This window comes from Hetaerina americana, unplaced genomic scaffold, assembly GCF_022747635.1.
Source record: "Hetaerina americana unplaced genomic scaffold, ioHetAmer1.1.p SCAF_10, whole genome shotgun sequence".
In the NCBI taxonomy this organism is placed as follows: domain Eukaryota; kingdom Metazoa; phylum Arthropoda; class Insecta; order Odonata; family Calopterygidae; genus Hetaerina; species Hetaerina americana.
The window spans coordinates 48,382,962-48,405,294 of NW_027286070.1; the positions used below are offsets into that span (position 1 = coordinate 48,382,962).

Below are 22,333 nucleotides of genomic sequence, written 5' to 3' on the forward strand. Positions count from 1 at the left end.
TCTACCCCTGGGCTACCGCGATCCAATAATATGTATACATACCCACAATATGTTTTAAAACTCCTTTTCTGTGTTTTTATATATTTTTGCGTTGCCGAAAAGCGTTCTATTTTGAAGGTACAAGTATTTATATGCATGTGTGCGTATATATATGTAATTATATATATATATATATATGTTTGTGTATAAATATATATATGTATATATATACATTTATTATATATATAGACATATATATACATATATATATATATATATATATATATATATATATATATATATATATATATATATATATATATATATATATATATATATATATATATATAATCTACAGGGAAATATTTATCATACATTTGGGTCTTGTACTTAATTGTACACAATGTAAAATTTGAAAACAACGTTAGAAGCTATTGAGCATATGTAGTAGCGTAACTTATGATGTTCTTTGAAGAATTAAATATTTTTTCTCACTGGCAAGCGCTACATGCCTTCGGATATTTTGTTGCTGTGGCTGAAGTGGATGAGTGTATTTTATTATTTTTGCTACCGATGCATGCACGCAAGTGTGATCGTAAATTTTAATTCTGATCTAAGTTATGAAAAATGTATTATTTTTCTTCCGTTAAGATTGACAGTTTTATTTCACAGCTTTAGTTTATGCATTTCCTTGGTAAGTAGTAAGTAAAAATTTCGGCATTTTTCAACTGAAGTATTTACATTTCATTTATATATGTATGAAATAATGTATTAGTACTTGTAGTTTGTTATCATGCTGTAGTTTTTAAGAATTCCTAAAAAACATATTTTTCTTTAATTAAATCGCACTATCATTTGTAAATATTTATTTAAATCTTTGATGTCTCTTCTCTTATATGTTCACATTTTCAAATACCGTTCCCCAACTCTCCTACTTAACTCGCAAGCCACTCGACGTAGTAAAAAAATATGATTTCTGCTTCCTTCGGTCCCACTTTCACTTTTAAATATTATTATTTTATTCTGATAATTTTAAACTAAGTCGTTATTTAGCATGATGTTCTTTGTTGTTTTCATCTTTGTTTTATGCCATCTATATATGCGTATCAATTTTATTTCAATTCATGGGCTTCTCCTTTCTTCTTTCCTCTCAACCCTGCGCCGGAAGCAGCCAAGAAGCGCCAAACGTCGAGAGGTAAGACGGAATGACCGCCTTGTGTGAGACAATCCGCACACCACGCTCGTTTTGGCTTTTTTTTCTGAGCACCTTGCATGTTACACCTTGCATCATTCTGCCTTTTCCTACCGGAATGCTTCTCCGCGTTGTCTGACTTTCGCGTTGCAATGCTCGCAAATGACTGCCTGAAAAAAAACCGTCCATCCTGATTAACAATTCCTACATCCATTGAATTTCTTTTCAACGTTGAAATTACCAGTGTGTGGAATGCTTTAAAATGTACACCCTAACGCACTTGGTTTTTTTTCTCCTAAATAAATTTTAGAGTGAAGAACTGGTCAAGAAATCTGTCTTCGAATAGTAATTCCTACAATGCTCTCAAAGAAACTAATTGAAGTGAAAAAAATGTAAGGTGATGTTTTCGATCGCTGTATTCACGTGAGAAGATAAATGAAACTTAGTAATAGGACTTTCCTCTCTCTCTTTCTCGCCCTAATCCAAATATTTTACTCTTTAATTATGTTAAAAGGTAATATTTGGTATCATTTTTGCCGTTATTTTATTCTCATTGTACATACACGGGTGTGACTTGCAACAGTTTATGGCGGAGGAAATATTCAAGCAAATACTGTCTGGTAAAACAATAAAAGTTTAAGTGTGGTTATTAGGCTTGCAATCTGATAGGAAAATTTCACGCCTAAATGATAATATCCATCGTTATTATAAAAATCAGACCGTAGATTGGTTGACAGCGGCCTCCGATCCTTTTCCTTTCTATCGCAAAATGCCATGTAAGATTGATAGATCTCTCATTGACTGGCCCACTGAGCTTCTCTTCTATTTTCACTTATATTTTGTTTACATCAATTCTGCAAAGTTCCTCGATACTCACATTGTTTTTCCACTTTATTTTAACAGCGTGCCCCAGCAGCAGGATTCGAGGGCATCTCTTTTCCTTTGTCCTGCTTTTCCAATCTTCGGTCGCCTCTTATTCGTTGAGTTCCTTGCCGTACACGAACGCTTTTATGAATTTATTACTTACTGGCGAGCGCATCTCCCTTGAAAACGTATCTTATTTTTTATCGATAATATTTACATAGAAACAGCTAGAATAATTCAGATGATTCAAGTTGGTTCAAATCAAACAAATAATGGTAGAAGTAAAAGGTAAAAAAGAATTATGAACGAGAAGCGGCCTGTTGATAGTAAAATTTAGGCGAGTGTTGCGTCGAGCCAATATTAGGACGGATGACCGGCAATTAAGTTAAATCTAATTGAAATATCCAATCAATAGTTTTCACGCTTTCTAAACAATGTGTCTAAATGCCAAAGATGCTAGTTCTATTGACATAATTCGGTCATTATTTTTACGAGGATTGTCTTCACGAAGACTGGTGTGAAGCTCTACGGGAAATGCCTCGACAGTTACTTTGGAGACGTCCGCTGATATGTACCAAAATGCAGTAATTTCATCGAGTGAATAATTCTCCTTAAAAAAGAGTCAAACCGTGGTTAGGCTACCGACGTTTCCACGGTGGCTCTGCGGGCTTCGTTCTGTAGTCGGAAATGTTGAGATTTGGATTCGTATCCCGCCCAAGCGAATGATTTTTGCAACGTGAAATTCCTCTCTTTTGTTTTCGGTTAATTTAACTGTAATTCTTTAATGCTAAAACTATGGAACGCTATCGTTCCACAGCCAGAGAACGGGTATCATTCCAATTGAAAACGGTAAATTCTTACCCTAAAATTTTTCTAATGCCCCCGATTATTTAGTTTAATTGCGGATGAATAAAAGATCAAAAAATAGCCAAGGGTATTTTATGCATTTTTGTGGTCTTCTTCGATGCACACCCCGTCAGAAACATCAAACATTGTAAGTCATCCTAATTACTTCAATGTGTCAAAGTTCCTTTAAGTGGTTCGAAACTCAAGTTGATTCCAAGTGTGGTGAAATTTGAATCTTTGAAAAATTTCTCGTAATAAAAGTTCACCCTTGTTGCCTGTAGAATTTTTAGGATCATCTTGTCCCTCAATTTTTGTTTCTGGCCTTCAATTTGGGATGTAATTCCATCCGTATTTCTCAACATTGCATGCTATTTGAGGATTTATCACGATATCTGGAAAACTGCATTATATTTTTCAAAACCCTGGAGTTGAATTTTACATTGAATGAATGCGTCCTCTCTTTCAAGAAGAAGTTCGGAGGTAGCGCTTTACGGAATCTTCGGTAAACGACTACTCTTTTATGTGTATTATACATGAGGAGGGAGTTAGCTGAGGACCTTACCTCTCTACTCTCGCACTGGTCCTGGTATATATGTATAAATCAAAGTGGAATCTGATAGGGAAATAGTCGCAACCACGTTACGCTTTACGAGTGTTCCCGGCTTACAATAATGAATACCTTGAGTGAGACACGGCACTCTTGGGGGTGAACGGTCTCGAAATGGGTATCTTCGAGAGTAATTCCATCTTTTTTAGTCATGCATTGTGCAGATTTGACGAAACTATGTTTTTCTCATTGAGGCAGGTCAAGTCAAAGGAAGAGCTGAAAAGTGAGATTTGATGAGAAATGAAGAAATGGAGCATCAATCCACAATATTGTCCTCGCGGTGATTAGCTAAAGGATATAAAAGATGAGGGATGGTGAGTTCATCATATGGTCTTGATGTAAATGGACGCATTTTTAAGTTCGTGTTGAGTAACAACGAATTAATGTATCAGGATCCGTTCACTCTGGGTAGAGGAGCTTCGCGCATCGGTCCGACTTCTTTTTCTGCAATTGACGCTAAACATCTTTCAAAAATATTCATTGATATCAGTCGAATTTAAAACTCCCTAAGCCTCTGTGAGAATAATTTTTCAATGCAGGATGATCCAGACAGTATTGAAAGAGGGGCTATATTGGTAGTTATATATTTATTGGTATTAAACCTTTTGCATTAGATTATCAACCTATGGGACTAGAGATTCACAGAGAGTTCAAAGAATTGGTAATGTGTCACCGTATTTATTTCCGTTGATACATAGCCATTGATTTTTTTTCTTATTGAATTGCTTCTAACTATTCACTGCAGCTGACACTAATAATGTTTTCATTAAATACCAACCATTTCCTTGTTTTTTCTACTCTAAAAGCTGCTGACTTTTCAAATATAGTATCCCGAGAGGTGAATCCAATCGTCGCCGAGTTTCATTTACCTGGGGGCGGACTCAAGGAATGGCCATGGGCCAAACTTTCCAAAACCGTGCTAGTACTTGAGGCCCATCTAAGAGCCTATTATCCACCTGCCGCGAATTCACCAGGTTGGCAACACTGGCCTTGCGGTTTTCTAGGCAGACTTGGACGAGAAGTAAGAGAAAAAGGTGTAGGGAAAGGGTGTTGGGGAGAGGCGGGGATGTGACGTGGAGTGGGGTGTGGGATCTGGAGGACGGGAGGGAGTGGGGAGGGGAGAGGGGTGGCAGACACATGAGGGAGAAGGGGGAGCAAAGGTGCTGCCCGGCCAGACGTCTCGGCGGTGCCCGGCCTCGTAATGGGCCGGCAAGGGGCACGGGGGAAGAAGGGGCGGAGGCACAGACGGCGAGGGGACGGGTAGCCGAGGCATTGACGCTGTGGGATGGGGCGCGGGGAGAGGGGGAGACAGGGCCTAAAAGGTGGGTGGTGGTGGAGGGGAGAAAAGTGGGGGGGGGGGGAAAGTGGCGGAGTGTGATGGGTGGTGGTGTGGGTAGTCTTGGAGTGGTTATGGGGAGGCAGGAGAGCATTTTAATTGTATTGGAGGAAGAGGATGCTTTTGCTTACGCGAGAAAGGAATCAGTTTCTATTTATTTGGAAGCGCAACTTCATTGTTGCCATAACATTTCTGTGGGTCCTCCCCCCACCGCGGCTGAGCAATCGTAACATTTTTAATATACTTCCGTCACCCGATCTCATGACATCACTTTAAGATATAGGTACATATCATTGCTGAGCGAGCATGACGAAACTCTTTCGAATCACAGGCATTTAAAGAGTACATCAAGCACCCTAGAAAATTCATAAGAGCAATTTGGAGTATTAGACCATTATGAGCTTTATTAATGAGCGAAGTGGGCTTGGAATGGTATGGTAGCTAAGTAGAATGTACTAGTCGAGTGGGTAGATGGTTCAAAGGGTAGAGGTTCATTTGCGAGTGATATCTTTGAGCTCTTTGAGCAAAACTCAGACTCGGCTAATCTCTAAATACCAAATCTTTATGGAAGGCTGAAGGAGGTGCAGGGCAAATAATTGGCCCCACGATCGTGATGAGTAACTTTCGCATGCCTTACTTAGGAGGAGGTAAACATTACCTAAATATTCATTGGCTGTCCGCACGGGCAAGTATAAACCGGTGAGTGAAGTCTCACTTGTACCGGTCATTGTACATGAACAACGCATGGTATTGAAAGAAATAGACATGGCTGAAGTGAAAGTGTGGCTTGCGAGAAGAAGAAACTTAAAACTAGGAATAAAGTATGAAATCTTAACCAAACAAGAAAGAAAAGCCGACAAGGAACGGCTTTTAACAAACAAGTACAAATACCTTCAGAAATCCAACCAACCTTCAGGTTGATTACTCTGTTCGGCGGTGGGTTCATAAGAAGTTAATTAGTACGAGTACATAGGCTACTGCGTACCAGTTAATAAAGGTATCGGGTACATTGAAGATATGTTCATTTTTCTTATTAATTATTTGGCTAGAGGTCATTATTGATCAGGCACCTTAAATATATATATTACTAAGTATTTCATTCCGGAATAAATTAATTAAATAACGCCATTACAGAATCAAGTTTATTCAAAAGCTCATTACGTTCAGATACGTGAGGTTATAAATATTCATTTAAGTCCAAATCAATGTAATGTAAATCAAATATTACATAAATTGACGTTATTTATATCGCAATTGAGTTTAAAGATTGTAATGCTGCCGAAGTTTAATTAATATCCATCTATATTAAGGAATCACTCAATCAATAATTTAATTACGAGGGAGTTACGAGATGGAACTTTAAAACTATTGATTTTCCCTCTATTAGGAATTGAAAGAGTATTAATGAGAGACTTTATTCTTAGAACTAATTTCAATTTTTCATGTGTAGCGTATCACCAAAAGTTAACTGTGGTGCTCAGGTTGCATCTACCACCATATTTTCCACGCCAATTTGCACCGCAATTAGGTTTCCGCCAAGAGAATGAACCATGAAATGGAGAATTGAGCAGTACTTGTTCATACTGTATTCGAGCGGTGGTCATACACATCACCCCATTTCTTTTTAAAAAACAGTTTAACCTGGCTACCAATTATCATTATGATTATTTACATAGGGAACTCTTCTATGACGTTTAATGAACAATGCCGTTCATATTTTGAACTGTTTTTGATAAAATATTTCAAAAAGGGGCAGGTGTCTTTTTATCAGTAGAATTTTGACTTGACTTTTGGTCATCTTCCGTGCATTTTTTAATTGTCACTTTAGTTATGCCCATACTTTGGGTAACAAATGCTATAGTTCTATTGGGTGTATTTTATGTAATTAATCTCTTCATAACTGCTGTTTACCATGTTTTTCTGAAAGGTTCCTAAGGACTAATTAAGAGAGATTCCTACCGCTATCAATTATTATCACGAATGAACTTTCGAAGGACATTAAATTCTATCCATTAATCATCATCATTGAAGTAATTACTTCAAATAGGACGAAAACGATTAGCTTTAATGGATATGAGCTTCCCCTTATTTTAAAACCAGAGATTTTTTAAATGTAAGTATATGTAAAATGTAGAAGTAACAAAATATTTGGTATACGGAAATGGGGATTGAGAATTTCAAAATCGAAGGAATAAATGAAACAGTTTCTGGCATCACTTGGTGGAAATTCTTCATATTGAAATTAAATTTAAAATCCTCCGCCTTTCCACATAAACCACTTTTATTACTTATTATTTTTATATATATATTATTCTTATATTACTTTTATTACTTTTATTATTAGTAATAAAAGTGGTTTATGTGGAAAGGCGAAGTATTTTAAATTTAATTTCAATCGTAGGAATATTTTATAGGAAAGTAGGTTGTAACTAGAAAAGAGGAAGGCAAAGTTCGGAGTCATTTTCTGCACGGAGGTTTGGATTGAGGAGAGGAGATAAAGGGGTATAGGAAATTTTGAGATATGAAGTTAAGGATATATCGGTATCAAACAGCAGTATGAAGTTAGAGACAAGGTTTTAAGAAGGGCTAGTGAATAAAATACAACCGGTATATGCCATGCAGAAACGGAAAAAAAACTGGGTTGGGAATGGTCATGGAGGTGGGAATGCCTGAAATAAGAGCTGCACAGAAAGGTAGGGCAAAGCGAAAGTCTTGAGAGAAGAAGAGGAAAAGGATAGAGATGGGCATCGATAAATTAGAAAGAGGATATACAAACATTAGAAGGGTAGTGGAGGTTCACATGCATCCATCTATGGAGGATTCACGCGGCCGAAACGAATTTTTTGGGGACTGTGTGACCCTACGAGTCGAGAAGCCCCGAAATAAAATACAACATTAGCTCCGGATGTCTCGGTTTGATGGCTAATTTTAACGAACTATCTTTTGCATTATTACCAGCGTTTGTGACGATTATATGAAATTATGTAGGAGAATTTTATTGCAAGTCAAAATATCTCATATATAGGTAAACTAAGCATTGAAGGAATTAAGGCATGTATGCCATGCATCCGCACCACAATGAGAGCCAACTTTCAAGTCCTGGGTTCAAAGTTTCAATTCCAACTTCTCCCATTCCTTCACATGCAAAACTATTTTAAGTGTAGAAATATCACGCGGATTTGGGCTTGGAAAAGATGGTCATATTACGCACGACCGGAAAGAAAAAAATTTAGAATCATAAATAGTGTAATCCAGTCGTAGTTACCGTATGCCACTCATTTCGTAAATACATGTAGTATTAAGGCCAAAAAATTAAAATATGGATACTCACCGTGATTTTGCCATTTTTTTGTTTTAATTGCACGGATTAAACATTTAAAACGAAAATTAATAACCAGTTCATCTCAAAATTTTGACTCAATTTATTTGTATACGGAAATGTATGGCAAATTTCGATACCAGGCCTACGTCCATAGGTTAAGAATTCAAAATTGAATGAATGTGGATGAGAAGAAGTAAAATTATGAAATATTTCTTTGAAACAAGAATCATCTCTACTAGCTGATTATTAATCAACACTTGGATTTATATTTGACTAGGTTGAGTGCAGTCTAACTCCTGCTTACAGGTAGTAATGTACCAATATTATAGGCACAGACGTCCCTATCAAGGTTTCAAGGTATCCTATACTATATTTTAAATTTTAACTCTTTTAACTAATTGATCAAAAAATGGAAGTCTTAAATAAATAATAAAAAATGTGTACAGCGTTATATGAGACCTCATGTTATCATTTCAGCAATTTCAATTTTAATTCTCAAACGAGCCTATTGCCGACTGGGCAACTTCAATGAAGCGACCAAAGGTTAATCAAGGATCTACAACTATTTCAGCCCATAAAAGTCTGCAAAATTTTCTCAGCATAGCTCATGTAGACTAGTCGGCAAAAATAAATAGCAAAAAGGACACCAAAAACCTATTTAATTTCTTGTATACGAACTGCAAAAATTTACTTCAAAGGTTTGAACTTCCTCCATCGTGCGTGACGTGATTCATCTGAGAAAATAGTTTTTTTTCGCATAACTGATTTAAGTCCTTTGGGACGGGAAATTAGGTGGAAAGGGAAGTTGAGGGCAGCAGCAGAATGAGCATAACTCTTTCGGGACGATAAATCTTTCGGACCTGTTCAACTCTTTTTTTCCCGGCATCTTTTATCGATCCCATCCGAAAAGGTGACCCTGGCCCATTAAAAGCAAGAATTAAAGCCTGCAACTCGGAGTGAGTGAGAGGGAGAGGGGGAGGGAGAGAGAGAGAGACCCGGAGGAGTGAGAAGAAAGGGTTGACGGGGGGAGGAGAGTTGGCAGAGGGGGAAGGAACTGGAGGTGAGTGAGGGGGGGGGAGAGAGAGAGGTCGGTGGATTTTAAGGGTGTGGGTACCGCGAAGGAGAGGGGAGAAGCGATTTGTATCCCGTCGACCGTGAAGTTTAAGGAGAAATCCCAGGGACGCACTCACACACATGAGGCCACGCCAAAGACACAAAACGTCACCAAATCTGATTTCTCATCTTGCTCCGAGCTATGGCTGGGAGAGTTTTTATTTAAAATAAATTGATAAATTTTTCCTGAAGGGGAACCCTATATTTGATGATCATTTGTGTTTTCCGTCATCAACTCTTCTTTTACATTCTTCGGTGCGGATTTGAGACGTAACACTGGCAATTTTTCTTTTATATTCTGGCTGGTCCGTCGAACAAATTCATTTCAAACGCACTTAAACTTTCGGACTAATGATGGAGCAAGACATCAATACAATTCTCTGCCGAGATATATAATAGGGCAAACTTTGAGGAAATTATAACGATTTTTCCATTTACTGGGACTGACTAAATGCGTGTGCACTGAATTCAAACTTTCTTTCCCGGCTATAATAACGTTGAGTTTTTTATGAATTAATTAATAATTTGGAGTATCAAATGTACATGAAAGTCGATTTCCATCAAAATTATTGCCGATCATACCTTCAAGTGCTTATCGCAGAGGGAACACTCATTTCCAATATACATTCCAATATTGAATTTGATTAAAAGTCTCACATTTAATTAAAAACAAATAAATCCTTTATGACACCACAAATGAGAAGGCGTTGAGTTATGGAATGAAATGTTAGAGGCAAATATATTGCAGATAGTAGGCAATGAAGCTTCCTAGCAGTGCTAGGTTCGTGACCAAATACCCTGAATTGCTAAAAATTGTCACACAGTTACCGCGTAAATTGCGATGAGAGCTCTGTTAGACTCTTCATTCTTAACGCTAGATTGAAAACAATGCGTAAGCGTCAACACTGTGATTTCACTTGTAACATTAAGAAAATGATCCAAGTCCCGCATTACATGGCATATTGACCGAAAATCACAAAATTATAGAGATATACCTAATATCAACGTGATACAGGGTGAAGAATGAATGGTTCACATTAGTATGTGGATTGAATTCCACGGTAATGAACATGAATCAAAGAGTATGCTTCGCTTTTTTGGTCCTGCTGAGAGAATGAATGATAGTCGAATCAGCAACGATGTCAATGACAGAAGAGTAATGGGAATTTTGGAGTGGACCAAGAAAATCATGGGTGAACGTAGTCGAGGAGAACTTCTCTTTTATGCTCCTTTTTTTGCCAAATGTTTTCGGCTTAGGTTCTGAAAATGTATGCTCCCACCAAACGTTCTTACAGAGGTTCGTGGGGCAGTTATTGTGTGGGCGTAAATGAGATTTAAATTAGGGAGGTGTGGCTGTGAGCAGGTCTTTCGTTTACAAATCGGAGGGTTCAAATCCAAGTGATGCATTGTACATTCATCTCCGCTGAGTGGAAACTCTGGGATATTCTGATACTGGAACTACTCGGAAACCACTTTTTACTTAAAATTAATCGATAGCAATATGCAACCAGCCAATTTTGTGTTATATAGTATTATTGTTAGTCGTTAGTATAGTATTATTGTTATTCACTCTAATATTTTTGCACGGAAATCTACAGGGTTCGTCCGGAAAATAAGTGTACTGAGCTCAGGAAAAAAATTTATTACACTTTTACATATCTTAAGCTAATATTCCTCAAAATAGGACCCTTGTGAGTCGATACACTTGTTCCAGCGGCGTTCCCATTCCTGGAACGCTCCCGCGAAGGCATCATCGGGAACCTCTCGAAGACTCGTCGTCGACCTCTTCTCTGCCCTCCACGAACATCTTGTGCCACCGAAAGATCATGTTTCTGGACATGGCTGACTCCCCGTAAGCCTGGTTAATCATACCGACAGTTTCGGTAGACGATTTCCCAAGCTTTACCGCAAATTTGATGGAATAACGCTGCTCCAAAAACTTCGGCATCGCGTTCCGTGACGTGGGTCGAGCGTGGAGGTTCGCGTTAACAGAGCTCCTCACTACACCACAGCTCAGAGCCGACTGCCTTTTTCAGCGTCGCTTGCCAACATACCCCCCTCCAATCGCAGCCCGTCAGAGCGGTGCTGGGCGCGCCTGGAGCGGCGCGCCCAGCCCAGGAGTCAGTACACTTATTTTCCGGACGAACCCTGTATGACTAATATTAAATAATTTTTTGATAAAAATTATCTTCACCCTCGAAACAACGACGGATGTCGAAGAATTCAATGTAACCAATGACTGCTCCTCTCTTCAACATATAACATTTATAAATGTTATAAGTAGCATTTCATACTCCCATAGTTCTAAATACGGATAACATATATTTAGCTGTTTAAAGCAAAAGGCGACCTACAAACAAAGAATTTTTTCAACATTTCTGTCTAAATTCCTAAGATAAGGAAATTTGATGAACAAAAAAGTGTACGTTAGTTGTAACTTTACTAGTAAAACATAGTTTCTTTGCAGTCTTTTTTTCCAAAACTAATTTTCACATTAGAATCCTAAATCTTTAATGAAGAATCAATGATGAGTCAGTTTGGTGTAATTAATTTAAATACAAATAATAGAATTAATTATTTTTAGCAATAACTTTTCATGTTTGGACGGTTAATAAGTTGCTGTGCAATTCATGATTTTGAAGCTTTCAGTTTTATGGCAAACCCGGATTATAAAACTTCTGGACCTACTCTGAGTTTGGCTACGGTTGAGGAAGATGATAAATCTATCCCAACCATAATTAATTGCCCGTTTTTCTAGGACCCATCTTCTTGACACTTGGTCATGTGTCCTCGATCCCATTATTCGGCAGGTAAGTGCTCAAATTTCCCAGAGAAATCAAAATAAATACGATCATCTGAGGATCGCTCGTTGAAAAATTTCGCCCTGAACCATTTTGAAGGAAATAATGCATACGCATAGTAGCTGATTCATTGTGGAGAAATACAATTTACAATTTAATATATTTCTTTTCCCAAATTCCAAATAAATACGGTTTAAATAAAGCCGTGAGTATAAGTTTTTCAATGAGAAAATTACATCATACAAAACCGTCAAGTTTCCTTTTGAATCAAGTAATGGCGGTTGATGACGGAAGATATTTCTACTTATCGAAATTAATTATAGAACGCTATCGCACTCTGGCATTCTTCAATTCAGTTCCACAACTCCGCATTTAAGACAATCCCGGTTCCCCACCCGAATTCGCCGCGATTCCCGCAGCACTGCACTGGTCACCGCCGAGCCAAAAACATTCAGGACCTTCCCAAAAGCGGGGTCGGAGAGTGGGGAGGGAAGACGGCGGCGAAAATTGAACAGGGATTGGAGGGAGGGGGTCGTAGTATGAGAGCGGTGGAGGAGAAAGGAGGAAGAGTGGAACAAGAATGCGGTTATCTTCTCGAAAAGATATAGAGCCAAGGATAGAGAAAGATAGAGCGAGGGAGAGAGTCTGGGGCGGCGAAGATGATGGGACGGACCCTGAGGGGGTGAGGGCGGCGGGACAAAACGATGAGGAGCTGGTAAGAGGTGGGCAAAGAAGGAAGGTTTTGTCGAGGAGAGAATTTTGATTGGGAGATAATAAAAGGAGTTAGCAGGGGCGCGCTCTGGCTCAGGGAGTAGGTCGGAAAAAGGTGAAGCTGACAGGGTTGGGAGGAAGGGAGGGGTGGCAAGAAGCGGCTCCGGCCGACTGCGATGAATGAACGGCAGCGTGAGCGAATGAGGGGAGTGGGTAGGCGGAGGGACGGGAGGAGGAGGAGGCGGAGAGCATACAGAATGGAGGAGAGAGAGAGAGAAAAGGCATGAAGTGTTGGGAAGGGCAGGGTGTGGGGAGGGGAGGATGGGCGGGTCGAGGCGAGCTTTATGGCCTCTCACTGCCTCCTCACTCCCGTCTCCGACCCATTAATTCCCTCAATGAAATTGCAGGGCTTCAAAACCTTTAAGCGACGGATTGAGGTAACAGATTCGGGGCTTTTTGACTGCTAAACCGATAGAATTAGTTGGGATTTATGTGGCGGTTCCCACGGATGGAAATGAAACGTTGTTGTTTGCGGCTTTCTTTTTTCCTTCTCACTCGCTCTTCTCGTTCGTTTCCCATGGTTACCCCTCAAAGCGATTTGTAATTAGTGCAATCTTAATACAGGATTTATTCTATAGCAATGGAATCACCATATACTTCCTTAGAATATCTCTTTAGCATGTCGTAGGTATCTTCATCTTGTGGAGATGATATAGGGATGTGAATTTTTTTGAGAGTTCATTTGCTAGAAAAATTACGATGTTTTAAACTGCAAAAGCATTTTAAAAATATTGTATATATTTCCACCCTAAGTGAATGCTTAGTCAGATGTTATGTTACTTTCCCCTTGTCGTGTGGGTCCAATTAGGCTCATTAGAAAAGTTTTAGAGGTAAAGCGCATTGAATGCTTAATACTTTTGACAATATTTAATACTTTGAATTTCAAAAACAAATATTAGAATAACTTTTCTGGGATAACTATATAGACAATTCAATAGTATTTGGAATTATAATTACAGGAATAACATGAATTGCATTCTAAGACAATCAAAGATATTCTAAAGATGACTATCCTATATATGTGAATGCATGAAATTCAAAATGAACAACCAAGGCCAAAGATTCATTTGGAACTTTCCTTTTAGGCATAAAAGTTGAAAAGTTAACGCTAATATAAATGTTCTTCCTAAAGCATCACCGAGTGAAATCCTACCTATCAGTTTAAAGAATTTCTCGAATATTTTACGAAACAAATAGATGAAAGTTTCATCTATATTTGCTATTCCCAAATGAACTCCCCAGTAGTCTATAATTAGTAAAATCCTCTGTAGTATTAGAACAATTGAGTCGTGTATGTTTCAATTTCTTGTCGTCCCCCTCTACTCACATTGGCTTCGCCACTGCTCGCCAGTTCTTTGAATGTTTAAAGTGTTTCTCGATCAAATTGAGCCTTGGTCAGGAGGCTTAAAGGGGGTTTACTCGTACTTCGAATCGTAAGAACTTTTAAAAAACTCAAACGTAAGTTCACATTCTTGCATTGTTCAGGGTGAGCTATAATTACTCACGTTTAACCAATAGTAAACCGTTAGAAATATCCCGTCTATTGTTCGATCGATGCTTTGAAATTTGAACTCATTGTGTACCCTTTCGATACTCGAGAAAGATTTTGGAATTCATTATTATCACTTAGCCCTCATACACTTGAACTCCATTTGCAAATCTTTATGGAGGTATTTTAATTTTTGATCAATCGTGGTTCTGGAGTTCAAGTCGTGCTCGTTCGTGAATGAGGTACTGAAGCACTAGTTTCCACTCGTGATGGGGCAAATTAAACGACATTGACTCATAGTTTTTACATTTCCTTGTTCAAGCACAACAAGGGCGCACTAACTCACAATTTGATCATGTTGGATTTTTAGTTTAATTATCCTCGTTAGTTCCTCCCTCGAAAAGTAATACGAGCAATCTTTCAAATCGCTCTTTATCTGCAACCCATTTTAACAGACTGACTTAGGAGGACTGTGAGTATCCCAAACCGGTGCATTGATGGGTGTAGTTACAGTTTTGAACGAGTAATGAGGTGGCCTTACCCGTTCTCCCAAATTATGCTGCGCTGCTTAGCTGAAACTCGAGCGTTTAAATTCTTCCATTACAACCGAACCGGACTTAATTTGGTTCCCGTGAAAGACTCTGGTTCGGTTCCCTTCGCTCGAATGACCGTCGGGGCAATCTGAGAGCGCCAATGTGTCGAGGCCTACGTCTCCATAGGATCGCCCCTTTCCTCCCGCCCTTCCCACTCGTCCATCTCCCTCATCCCGTCCCACTCCCCCCCCCCTTCCCGCCCTCTCACCGACGCAGCCCACCCCATCTCTTTTACTCATCTACTACACCGTTTCCCACCCAAAGACCCATTCTTCCATCGAGTCTAGCCGCGGAGCTGGTTCAAGGCCACCCACACGTCTCCCTCCTCCACGCACGCACCTTCCACGCTTCCTCCCCCCCGTGTCCCCCGCACCATCACACCCCCGGCTGCCTCCTCACCCCCCCGCCACTCCTCCCTCCTCTCTCTCTCTCTCTCTCTCTCTCTCTCTCTCTCTCTCTCTCTCTCTCTCTCTCTCTCTCTCTCTCTCTCTCTCTCTCTCTCCCGCAGTATTCGATTCCCAACTCGTTATGTGCTCCCTCCCCACCCTCCGCCTTCCCCATCCGTTCATCGTGGTCCATTAATTACGCCTCTTTTATTTCGTTTTATACATTATGACCCTAGGCTAACTAGACTCCTTCCGTAAAGGCTCATAATTCGTGCCTGCCACCGCCGCCTCCGGAGTATGGTGCTTTTTATTCATTTCTCTCCGTTCCAGATTCATTTCAACGGGCCTCCAAAAAACGTCCGCCGCTCAGATGCCGCTATGCCCTTCGCTTGAAATACTATATTGCATGCGGAGGATTTTAAGGTTAATTATTTGACCGCCAATATTTCTGCGTAATTCGAAAAGTGGCGGAGAATGGGGGTCATCGAAGCGTTAAGGTATTGTTTTTGTGTACTCAAATGGCTACTTCTGTCCCGAACATGTCTCCCGCATAGTAGGGGAAAACTTCGGATCCATTTAAAAGCTGGAATTTGATTTATGTTGCAGGTTTGACCTACTTAACGATTTTTGAAGCCTAATCATTTGATACGCCGGTAATTTTGGTTTTATCATCGCAGAAAATTTCAAATATTGACAACGGCCGACTTCTGTCGTAAATGTATTACTTGAATACAAAAATATGTTACGGAATTTGAAAAAAATGTAATTTTAATGGGAAATAAGTCCTTAGGTGCGTCTAAATCATTTCCAAACTTACTGTTCTTCCTGGTGGCTTCGTGAGGATTGAGCATTTCGAGGATTGGGTTATTTGGTTACCAGCAAAAGCGCATAATTTACTCGTTATGTTCCTTAAAGGTAAAATAATTTTAGCTGTACATCGAATGATTGTCTCCCCATTGGGCATATCCTGATGTGTTAATTCCACCGGGAAATCTCCTTGGGCCGTCTCACACGTGGGCTTTTCCTCGTCCTTCTCCTCGCCTTAAGGCACAGACACGCGGACTCTCGAAAGCCTCCCCGTGGAATCATTTCGAGGCGTGCATTTCGCAACGATTCAATAAATCAAAGTTATTCAGATGGGCGTGCGGCTAAACGATTTCCCACCGAGTCCCCACCCCGCCCGTCCGCCCGCCTTCTCTCCCCGTCATAAGCGATCGCCTAACAAGATACGCGGTGGCCGGTGCGGCCCGCCTCTTCCCGCCTGATCCGTCGGTCCTTCGTCGGCCGGCCATCCAATCACGGTCGGGCTGGCCCCCTTCTCTCCTCGCCCTCCCCCTTCTCATCCCCCATAAGGTGGGGGACTTTCATCTGTGCCGCCTCCCGCCGTACCACACCTGAAAGCGCCGTCGGCCCATTAGGCTATGCAAATTTCGCTCCCTTCCAAAACTCCCGACTCCCCTTCTTTTCACAAGCCGAATACGTGCATAAATTACCTCATCCCACCTCTCCATTCTACTCGATACGTCCCCGCCCACCCGTTTCATCACCACCGGTCTGTTTGTCATACATGCTATATTTTTTCACTTTGTTTTTTTTTCTCCGGGGGAGGAATAAAAACTATTCGGCGTTTAGCAAGGTTGGCGATTTTCCGTCTCTGATCTCGCCTTCAGATCGACGTCATTTTTTTCCCTCTCTCGCTCCTTCTTTTCGATCCCTTGTTCCTCTCCTCTACCCCTCCGCCCCTTCCGCTTACCCCTCCCCGCCCCCGGGATCCAATCCCCCGATGGCCCACCCACGATCTCTCCCCCTCCCTCCCCTTCCCTCTCTCTCTTTCTCTCAGCCGGTTCGGCGGGACGTCATGCCTCGTGATTTAACCGCTCCCGCTCTCGTCTCCACCCTCTCCCGACCCTCAAGTGAGCGCATTTCTAATCCTGGAGATCTCACGCATTAGAAAAGTCTATTTCAAGTAAGGGAAGATCCCATTGGACTGCCAAAAATGGTCGCTAATCCTGACGTTCGACATTTCCATTCCGTCGCCCTTCATCTATCCCGACTTATTATCCCTAATAAGCGTGTTGTGCTTGACTTAGTCGTGCATGGCTTAACGTCTGTGACGCTTTGACTCAACAATACTTTGAACGGAACGATTTTATCAAATTCTCCGTCGAATTAACAATTTAATTACTTTACCAAGACTTAGAATTCCATCTAAACCGCCCATGACACCATTGAACTTTATTATAACCCATGGAATTTTAATGGCAACCCAGTAATCGTTTTTGGATTCCTATGTCAATATAATATACAGTTTTTTGAATCCCAGAATGCGAATAAATGGCTTTATAGCATTAAAAATAACATTTTCTTTGAAATTACTTATTCAGATTTAGTAAATTTTCATTCCAAAGTCATGAAAGAGATACAGTTGCATTTATGTAAGTCAAATTTTGAATATTACTTCCATACGTAGTGTCGGAAACCATTTTAGTTCAGAGGAAATCTTTCCTCCCAAGCGATACTGGAAGCATTTGCAAAAATTTGAAAGCTCTGCAAAACTAATACTGAATGAAAAATGCATCTTTTTCATCATATTCATAAAACTACGACAATGTACATCCATTGTACTAACTATATACTACAGTGCTGTTATTATAACCGCAATGTATTCAATTTGTGAAACATGAAAGCCTGTCATTGTTACTTCAGTTTCAGTGATATCTTTTTCTTAAATGTCTCTTCATGGTTTGGAGAACTCGCCGTAATCATCAATTTCCATAGATTAAGCTGAAAATTTAAAAAGAAATGTAGTATCTGGGAGCTCATCATGCACATATGCTTGCATCTTAATTCACCTATTCTCTTGTTCCGATTGACGTGCATTTGCATATTGGAGTGATGATTGGCGCGATTTATCTTCCTCAAATCCAGTGCAGAGCAGAGCAAAGTATACTGCATCCATTCTTTTTCGATTCAATTGAATTGCTGTTTACTTTTCCCTTAGGAACAAGGAAATACGTCTGAACACGATCAAGAACACCATATTAAGTCTGCTCGGGAGGGAGCCTGGTCTGGTGACAGCCAACCGAAGCATCCCACTCACGGCCACAACTCAACAGCACTTCGCCGAGGTCTACGAGAGGATGAGACACACCCCACAGTGGCCTCCGTCGGATCTTTACACTGAGAAGGTGCAGAGCTTCTATCCGTCATGTAAGTCCCTTAACTATCTATTTTAAGTCTCCGTTCTCCAGCCGTCTTCCCTTGGAGTGTGCGGCACAGAACCTAAGGGGAGAATATTCCACCTCTTAACCTCGCCCCTGTTTTCAAGGTGATGCTCTTCATCCTTACATGTAATTGCATCACATGTAACCTACCCTCGAGGGGACATGACGTCCGTGTTCCGTGACGTAAGGGATGCTAATCGTATTTCCAGTGTCGATTATTTTCGTGGTGTCTTTCGCAAGCGAGGACCCTTCGAGTCCATTTAATTTCAATCCGTCGCCTGGTATATTCCCCACTTGGAAATTGCATCGTTCGCCGGGACGAATTCTTACCGTTTCAAATTATAAATGGTCTCAAAGATTTTATATTCATCCTGAGCCGACAAATCAAAGTTGAAGGTTCTCCTACGTGGAACCCCTCACTAATTATAAGAAAAACGTCATTATTTTCTTAATGCGATTGGTGAAAATCACTTGTGTTCAATAATTTACCCCTCGAAAAAAAGCTGCTGTAGGAAATATCTATGCAACATTTATGTATTCATTTGACGACAATTTTCTTTAAAGTTTATTTTAATTTACTTATAATAATTTTTATTTAGGAAACATCATGTTTTGCACGATTATTCTTCATCCGTTCAGAGATTAAAGAGAGATATTTACATGTTGTTTAGACTAAATGTAATTTTCTTGTGAAATCGTTTAAATTAAATAAAATATTACATGAATTGGACAATATTATTTTCATTTACATTTAAATACAGTACCAGGATAGGAAATTTAGTATATCATGTGCTAAAGCTGTACTACACAAACAGATAGATTCACTTAATCCAGATTTTTTTAGTGTTTCAATTTTAAAACCAGTTGCAGAATCTTTAAACTAAATATTTTCGAAAACTTTCAATTAAATTCATGATACTTACGAAAATGTTTCACAGGTAATCAAATATGACGAATTCTAAACTTTTTTACGTCGAATCGGGAAATTCAGTATAGATGGCCTTAGGTAATTTCCTAAGGCTCATAAAATCCCTAAACATTTGGCTCGATTGTACATAGCTCCAAGGAATATTTTAGACAAAAAGGTAACCAATGAGCATTCAATGGAACATAGGTATTAATTTTCACCCATTCCAGGATCCCCAGAGAAAAATCCAATAAATTCATCATTAATTTAGGTACAGCTGCATCTCGTAAACCGAAGTTGCCAATCGTCAGTGGTTTAAGCTCAAATTTTTTGTGCCTGAAATGATGGATTTTTTTTCTATTTCCTCGGGGGAAATAGCAATAAATTAATAAATAATTATCTCATCAAACACTGTTGAATGAAAATTTGATTGCTATAATAATAATTTCTCCAGAGATATATTCCCATGATTTGCCCGTGTATCTTAAATATATAATGGAAGGCGTATGGTTCTTAATTTCATGGAATAAACGAAGAGTGTCTTGAAATGTATGAATTACCGTACTTTTCCGTCTTACTCCATGGTAGTGGGCGATTTACCAGTTCACGAAGAGCTTGACAAAGGGGTGCTAAGAACTTTGATATGGGGGAGAATGTTTGGCAAGCGAGGAAGGGGCAGGAGTAGGGTAGGGATGTCGGACGGAAGGAAAAGAGGAAGGATGTATATAGAATTGAAGATGAGCTCGTTGCAACTTTGTATGTTAGCTTATGTTTTGTTCAGAGACACCAGGTATTTGTCGCTGTACCATTCGGTAGCTTACATGCATCAAAAATCAACCTTAACCAATAGATTACCGATACTAAAATATGAGTAAAGTGTCCGACTAGGGAAAGATGCAATAGATCGCAAGTGCGAAGACGGACTCGTTACGAATACAAACAAGGTTCTATGGAGTAAAAGTAAAGGTATCGCTTCTCAAATTTCACCTCCACAGTCTATGTTTGGAAGATACCTACCCATGTTTCAAATGCTTTATAGTTAAAGATGGTAGTGAGTTATATTAAGGTACTATCTTTCATAGAGGCAGCTTAGAGAGATGGATTTGATTCATGAAAAAGTTTTAACATTCTTTTAATATTATAAGAAGGCTACTTTAAAGATCAAAGTAGGAGGAAACAAATTAGATCATGAAGTACCCCATAGTTATATTGGAACTGTTTTAGACACGAACCCAGGAGCACGGTCATCAGGAGGAGAATTGCGTTGCTAGAGAAGTTATTTACCTTAGTGAGGAAATTGGTGTCAGAGACCTTAAGTAAAGACTCAATGAAAAGAGAAGTAAAGATTTTGATATGTCATGTAGCATTGGATTCCTCCAATACTTGTAGTTTAAGAACTGAAGTGTTGGGAGAATTTTCAGGTTGTAAGGAATAGAAAAAATAAAATGAATGGGAAGCAAGACAATCGGATTTGGTCATGTGCTGTCCTTTATTGAGGTGGTCCCCTGCGTTACATTGAAAAAACGGGTGGAAATCGGAACGACGTTAATCAAACTGTAGTTTATCTCGTGCTCGGGTCGACTATATTCGTATTCTTTGTCACGCGGCGTGAGTCAGGTCTAAATTTACCGCGCTTCATTTCACTTTCAAGTTGACGGTTTCTCTCATTCACGTTGATTACCCTCCATTCGCTTTCGCGGAGGATGTCAATTCGTACCGGGGTCCGTCCACTCATCTCAATCCACTCCGTCTCCTCACGGTGGTTCTTGATTGGTGAGTGAAAGGGAAGGCAGTCGCCTGTATCTCTCCCTCTCCACCCATCCTTCGGGTGGCGGGAGTTCCGTCCACGGGCGATGGTGTTGGGGGATTCTGACGGGGTGCGCAGGTTCGACGGCGGCAGCGGGCGGCACCTCCAATGTCCCGAGCCGCGCCAAGTTGGGCCGCAATACAGAAAATAATGCCTCCTCCCGAGAGCGAAGAAGAGGACGGGGAGCGATGAGAGGAAATTTTCGGGTGGAAGGAGAGGGGGGGGAACAAAAGGGAGGAGCGTATCGCGTCGCGGGTCCAGAAATACTCGCGGGGCGTTTGGGACGGCAGCGTAAAAATACGCGGCACGACGCACCAACCATCTGCATCGCGGGTTAGCAGCCGCCTTCACCCTCCCCCTCTGCCACTCCCCCTGCTTTCCTCGAAATGGGGATGGGGAGAGAGTTAGGGGAGTTGGGAAGAGCGGGGAAGAACGAGGGGGGCCGGGCCGACGGTGATTAAAAATAAAGCCAAACTTACTTCTAGAGTAACCTCTATCCATAAGTCCGGCCTCCCTCCTCCGAGGCTCTTCTCCATTTCCCCTAAGAAAGGGACACTGGGACTGCGCGCCGGCGTGACTTTCTCTTTTAATACCCTCCTCTCGGGACGTTGGCGCGTTGAATGGTCATGACCATTACGTCTTTCTCCCCTTCTCCCGATTCGCGCCGTGCGCGCGTTTTAATCGCTCGAGGGAACTATAAAGGAGGAGTTTACGTCCTGCGATTTGATACAGGGTGGTGCGAAATCTGTCCCCCCATCCTTTGGAGTCGAGCGTGATGCTGTAATAAAATTAATACTCCTGCCATGTGCTTCGAACTTAAAGGGTTAACTTTCCCATTAAAGCTCTCGGAAACGCTGACGTCATATGAGCTTCTAACACAAATTGATAGTTTCGTCGATATTTTTAAAAATTTCATTTATTCTTCGTACAATCGACCCTTTATTTAGCGAGAAAAAGAAATAAATCTTGTGAACCATGCCTGTAGAATTTATTAGCTAGACTAAGTTTTGCCATCTTCATTTCCCGAAGATAAATTAGACCCTTAAAGATCATGTAGCTTAACTTTTTTATATCCCGGGTCATGGCAATTAATTTT

The 22,333-nt window shown here is 40.3% G+C and overlaps 1 protein-coding gene across 1 annotated transcript in view; it reads left to right on the forward strand.

The window, feature by feature from the left end:
• LOC139700322 (uncharacterized) overlaps window positions 1-22,333 on the forward strand; it is a 94,211-nt gene that overhangs the window by 20,744 nt on the left and 51,134 nt on the right. The window contains exons 2-3 of the mRNA XM_071598961.1: window positions 1,151-1,174; window positions 18,301-18,509. Coding sequence (XP_071455062.1) covers window positions 1,151-1,174; window positions 18,301-18,509 — 233 coding nt within the window. The remainder of the gene's footprint in view (window positions 1-1,150; window positions 1,175-18,300; window positions 18,510-22,333) is intronic.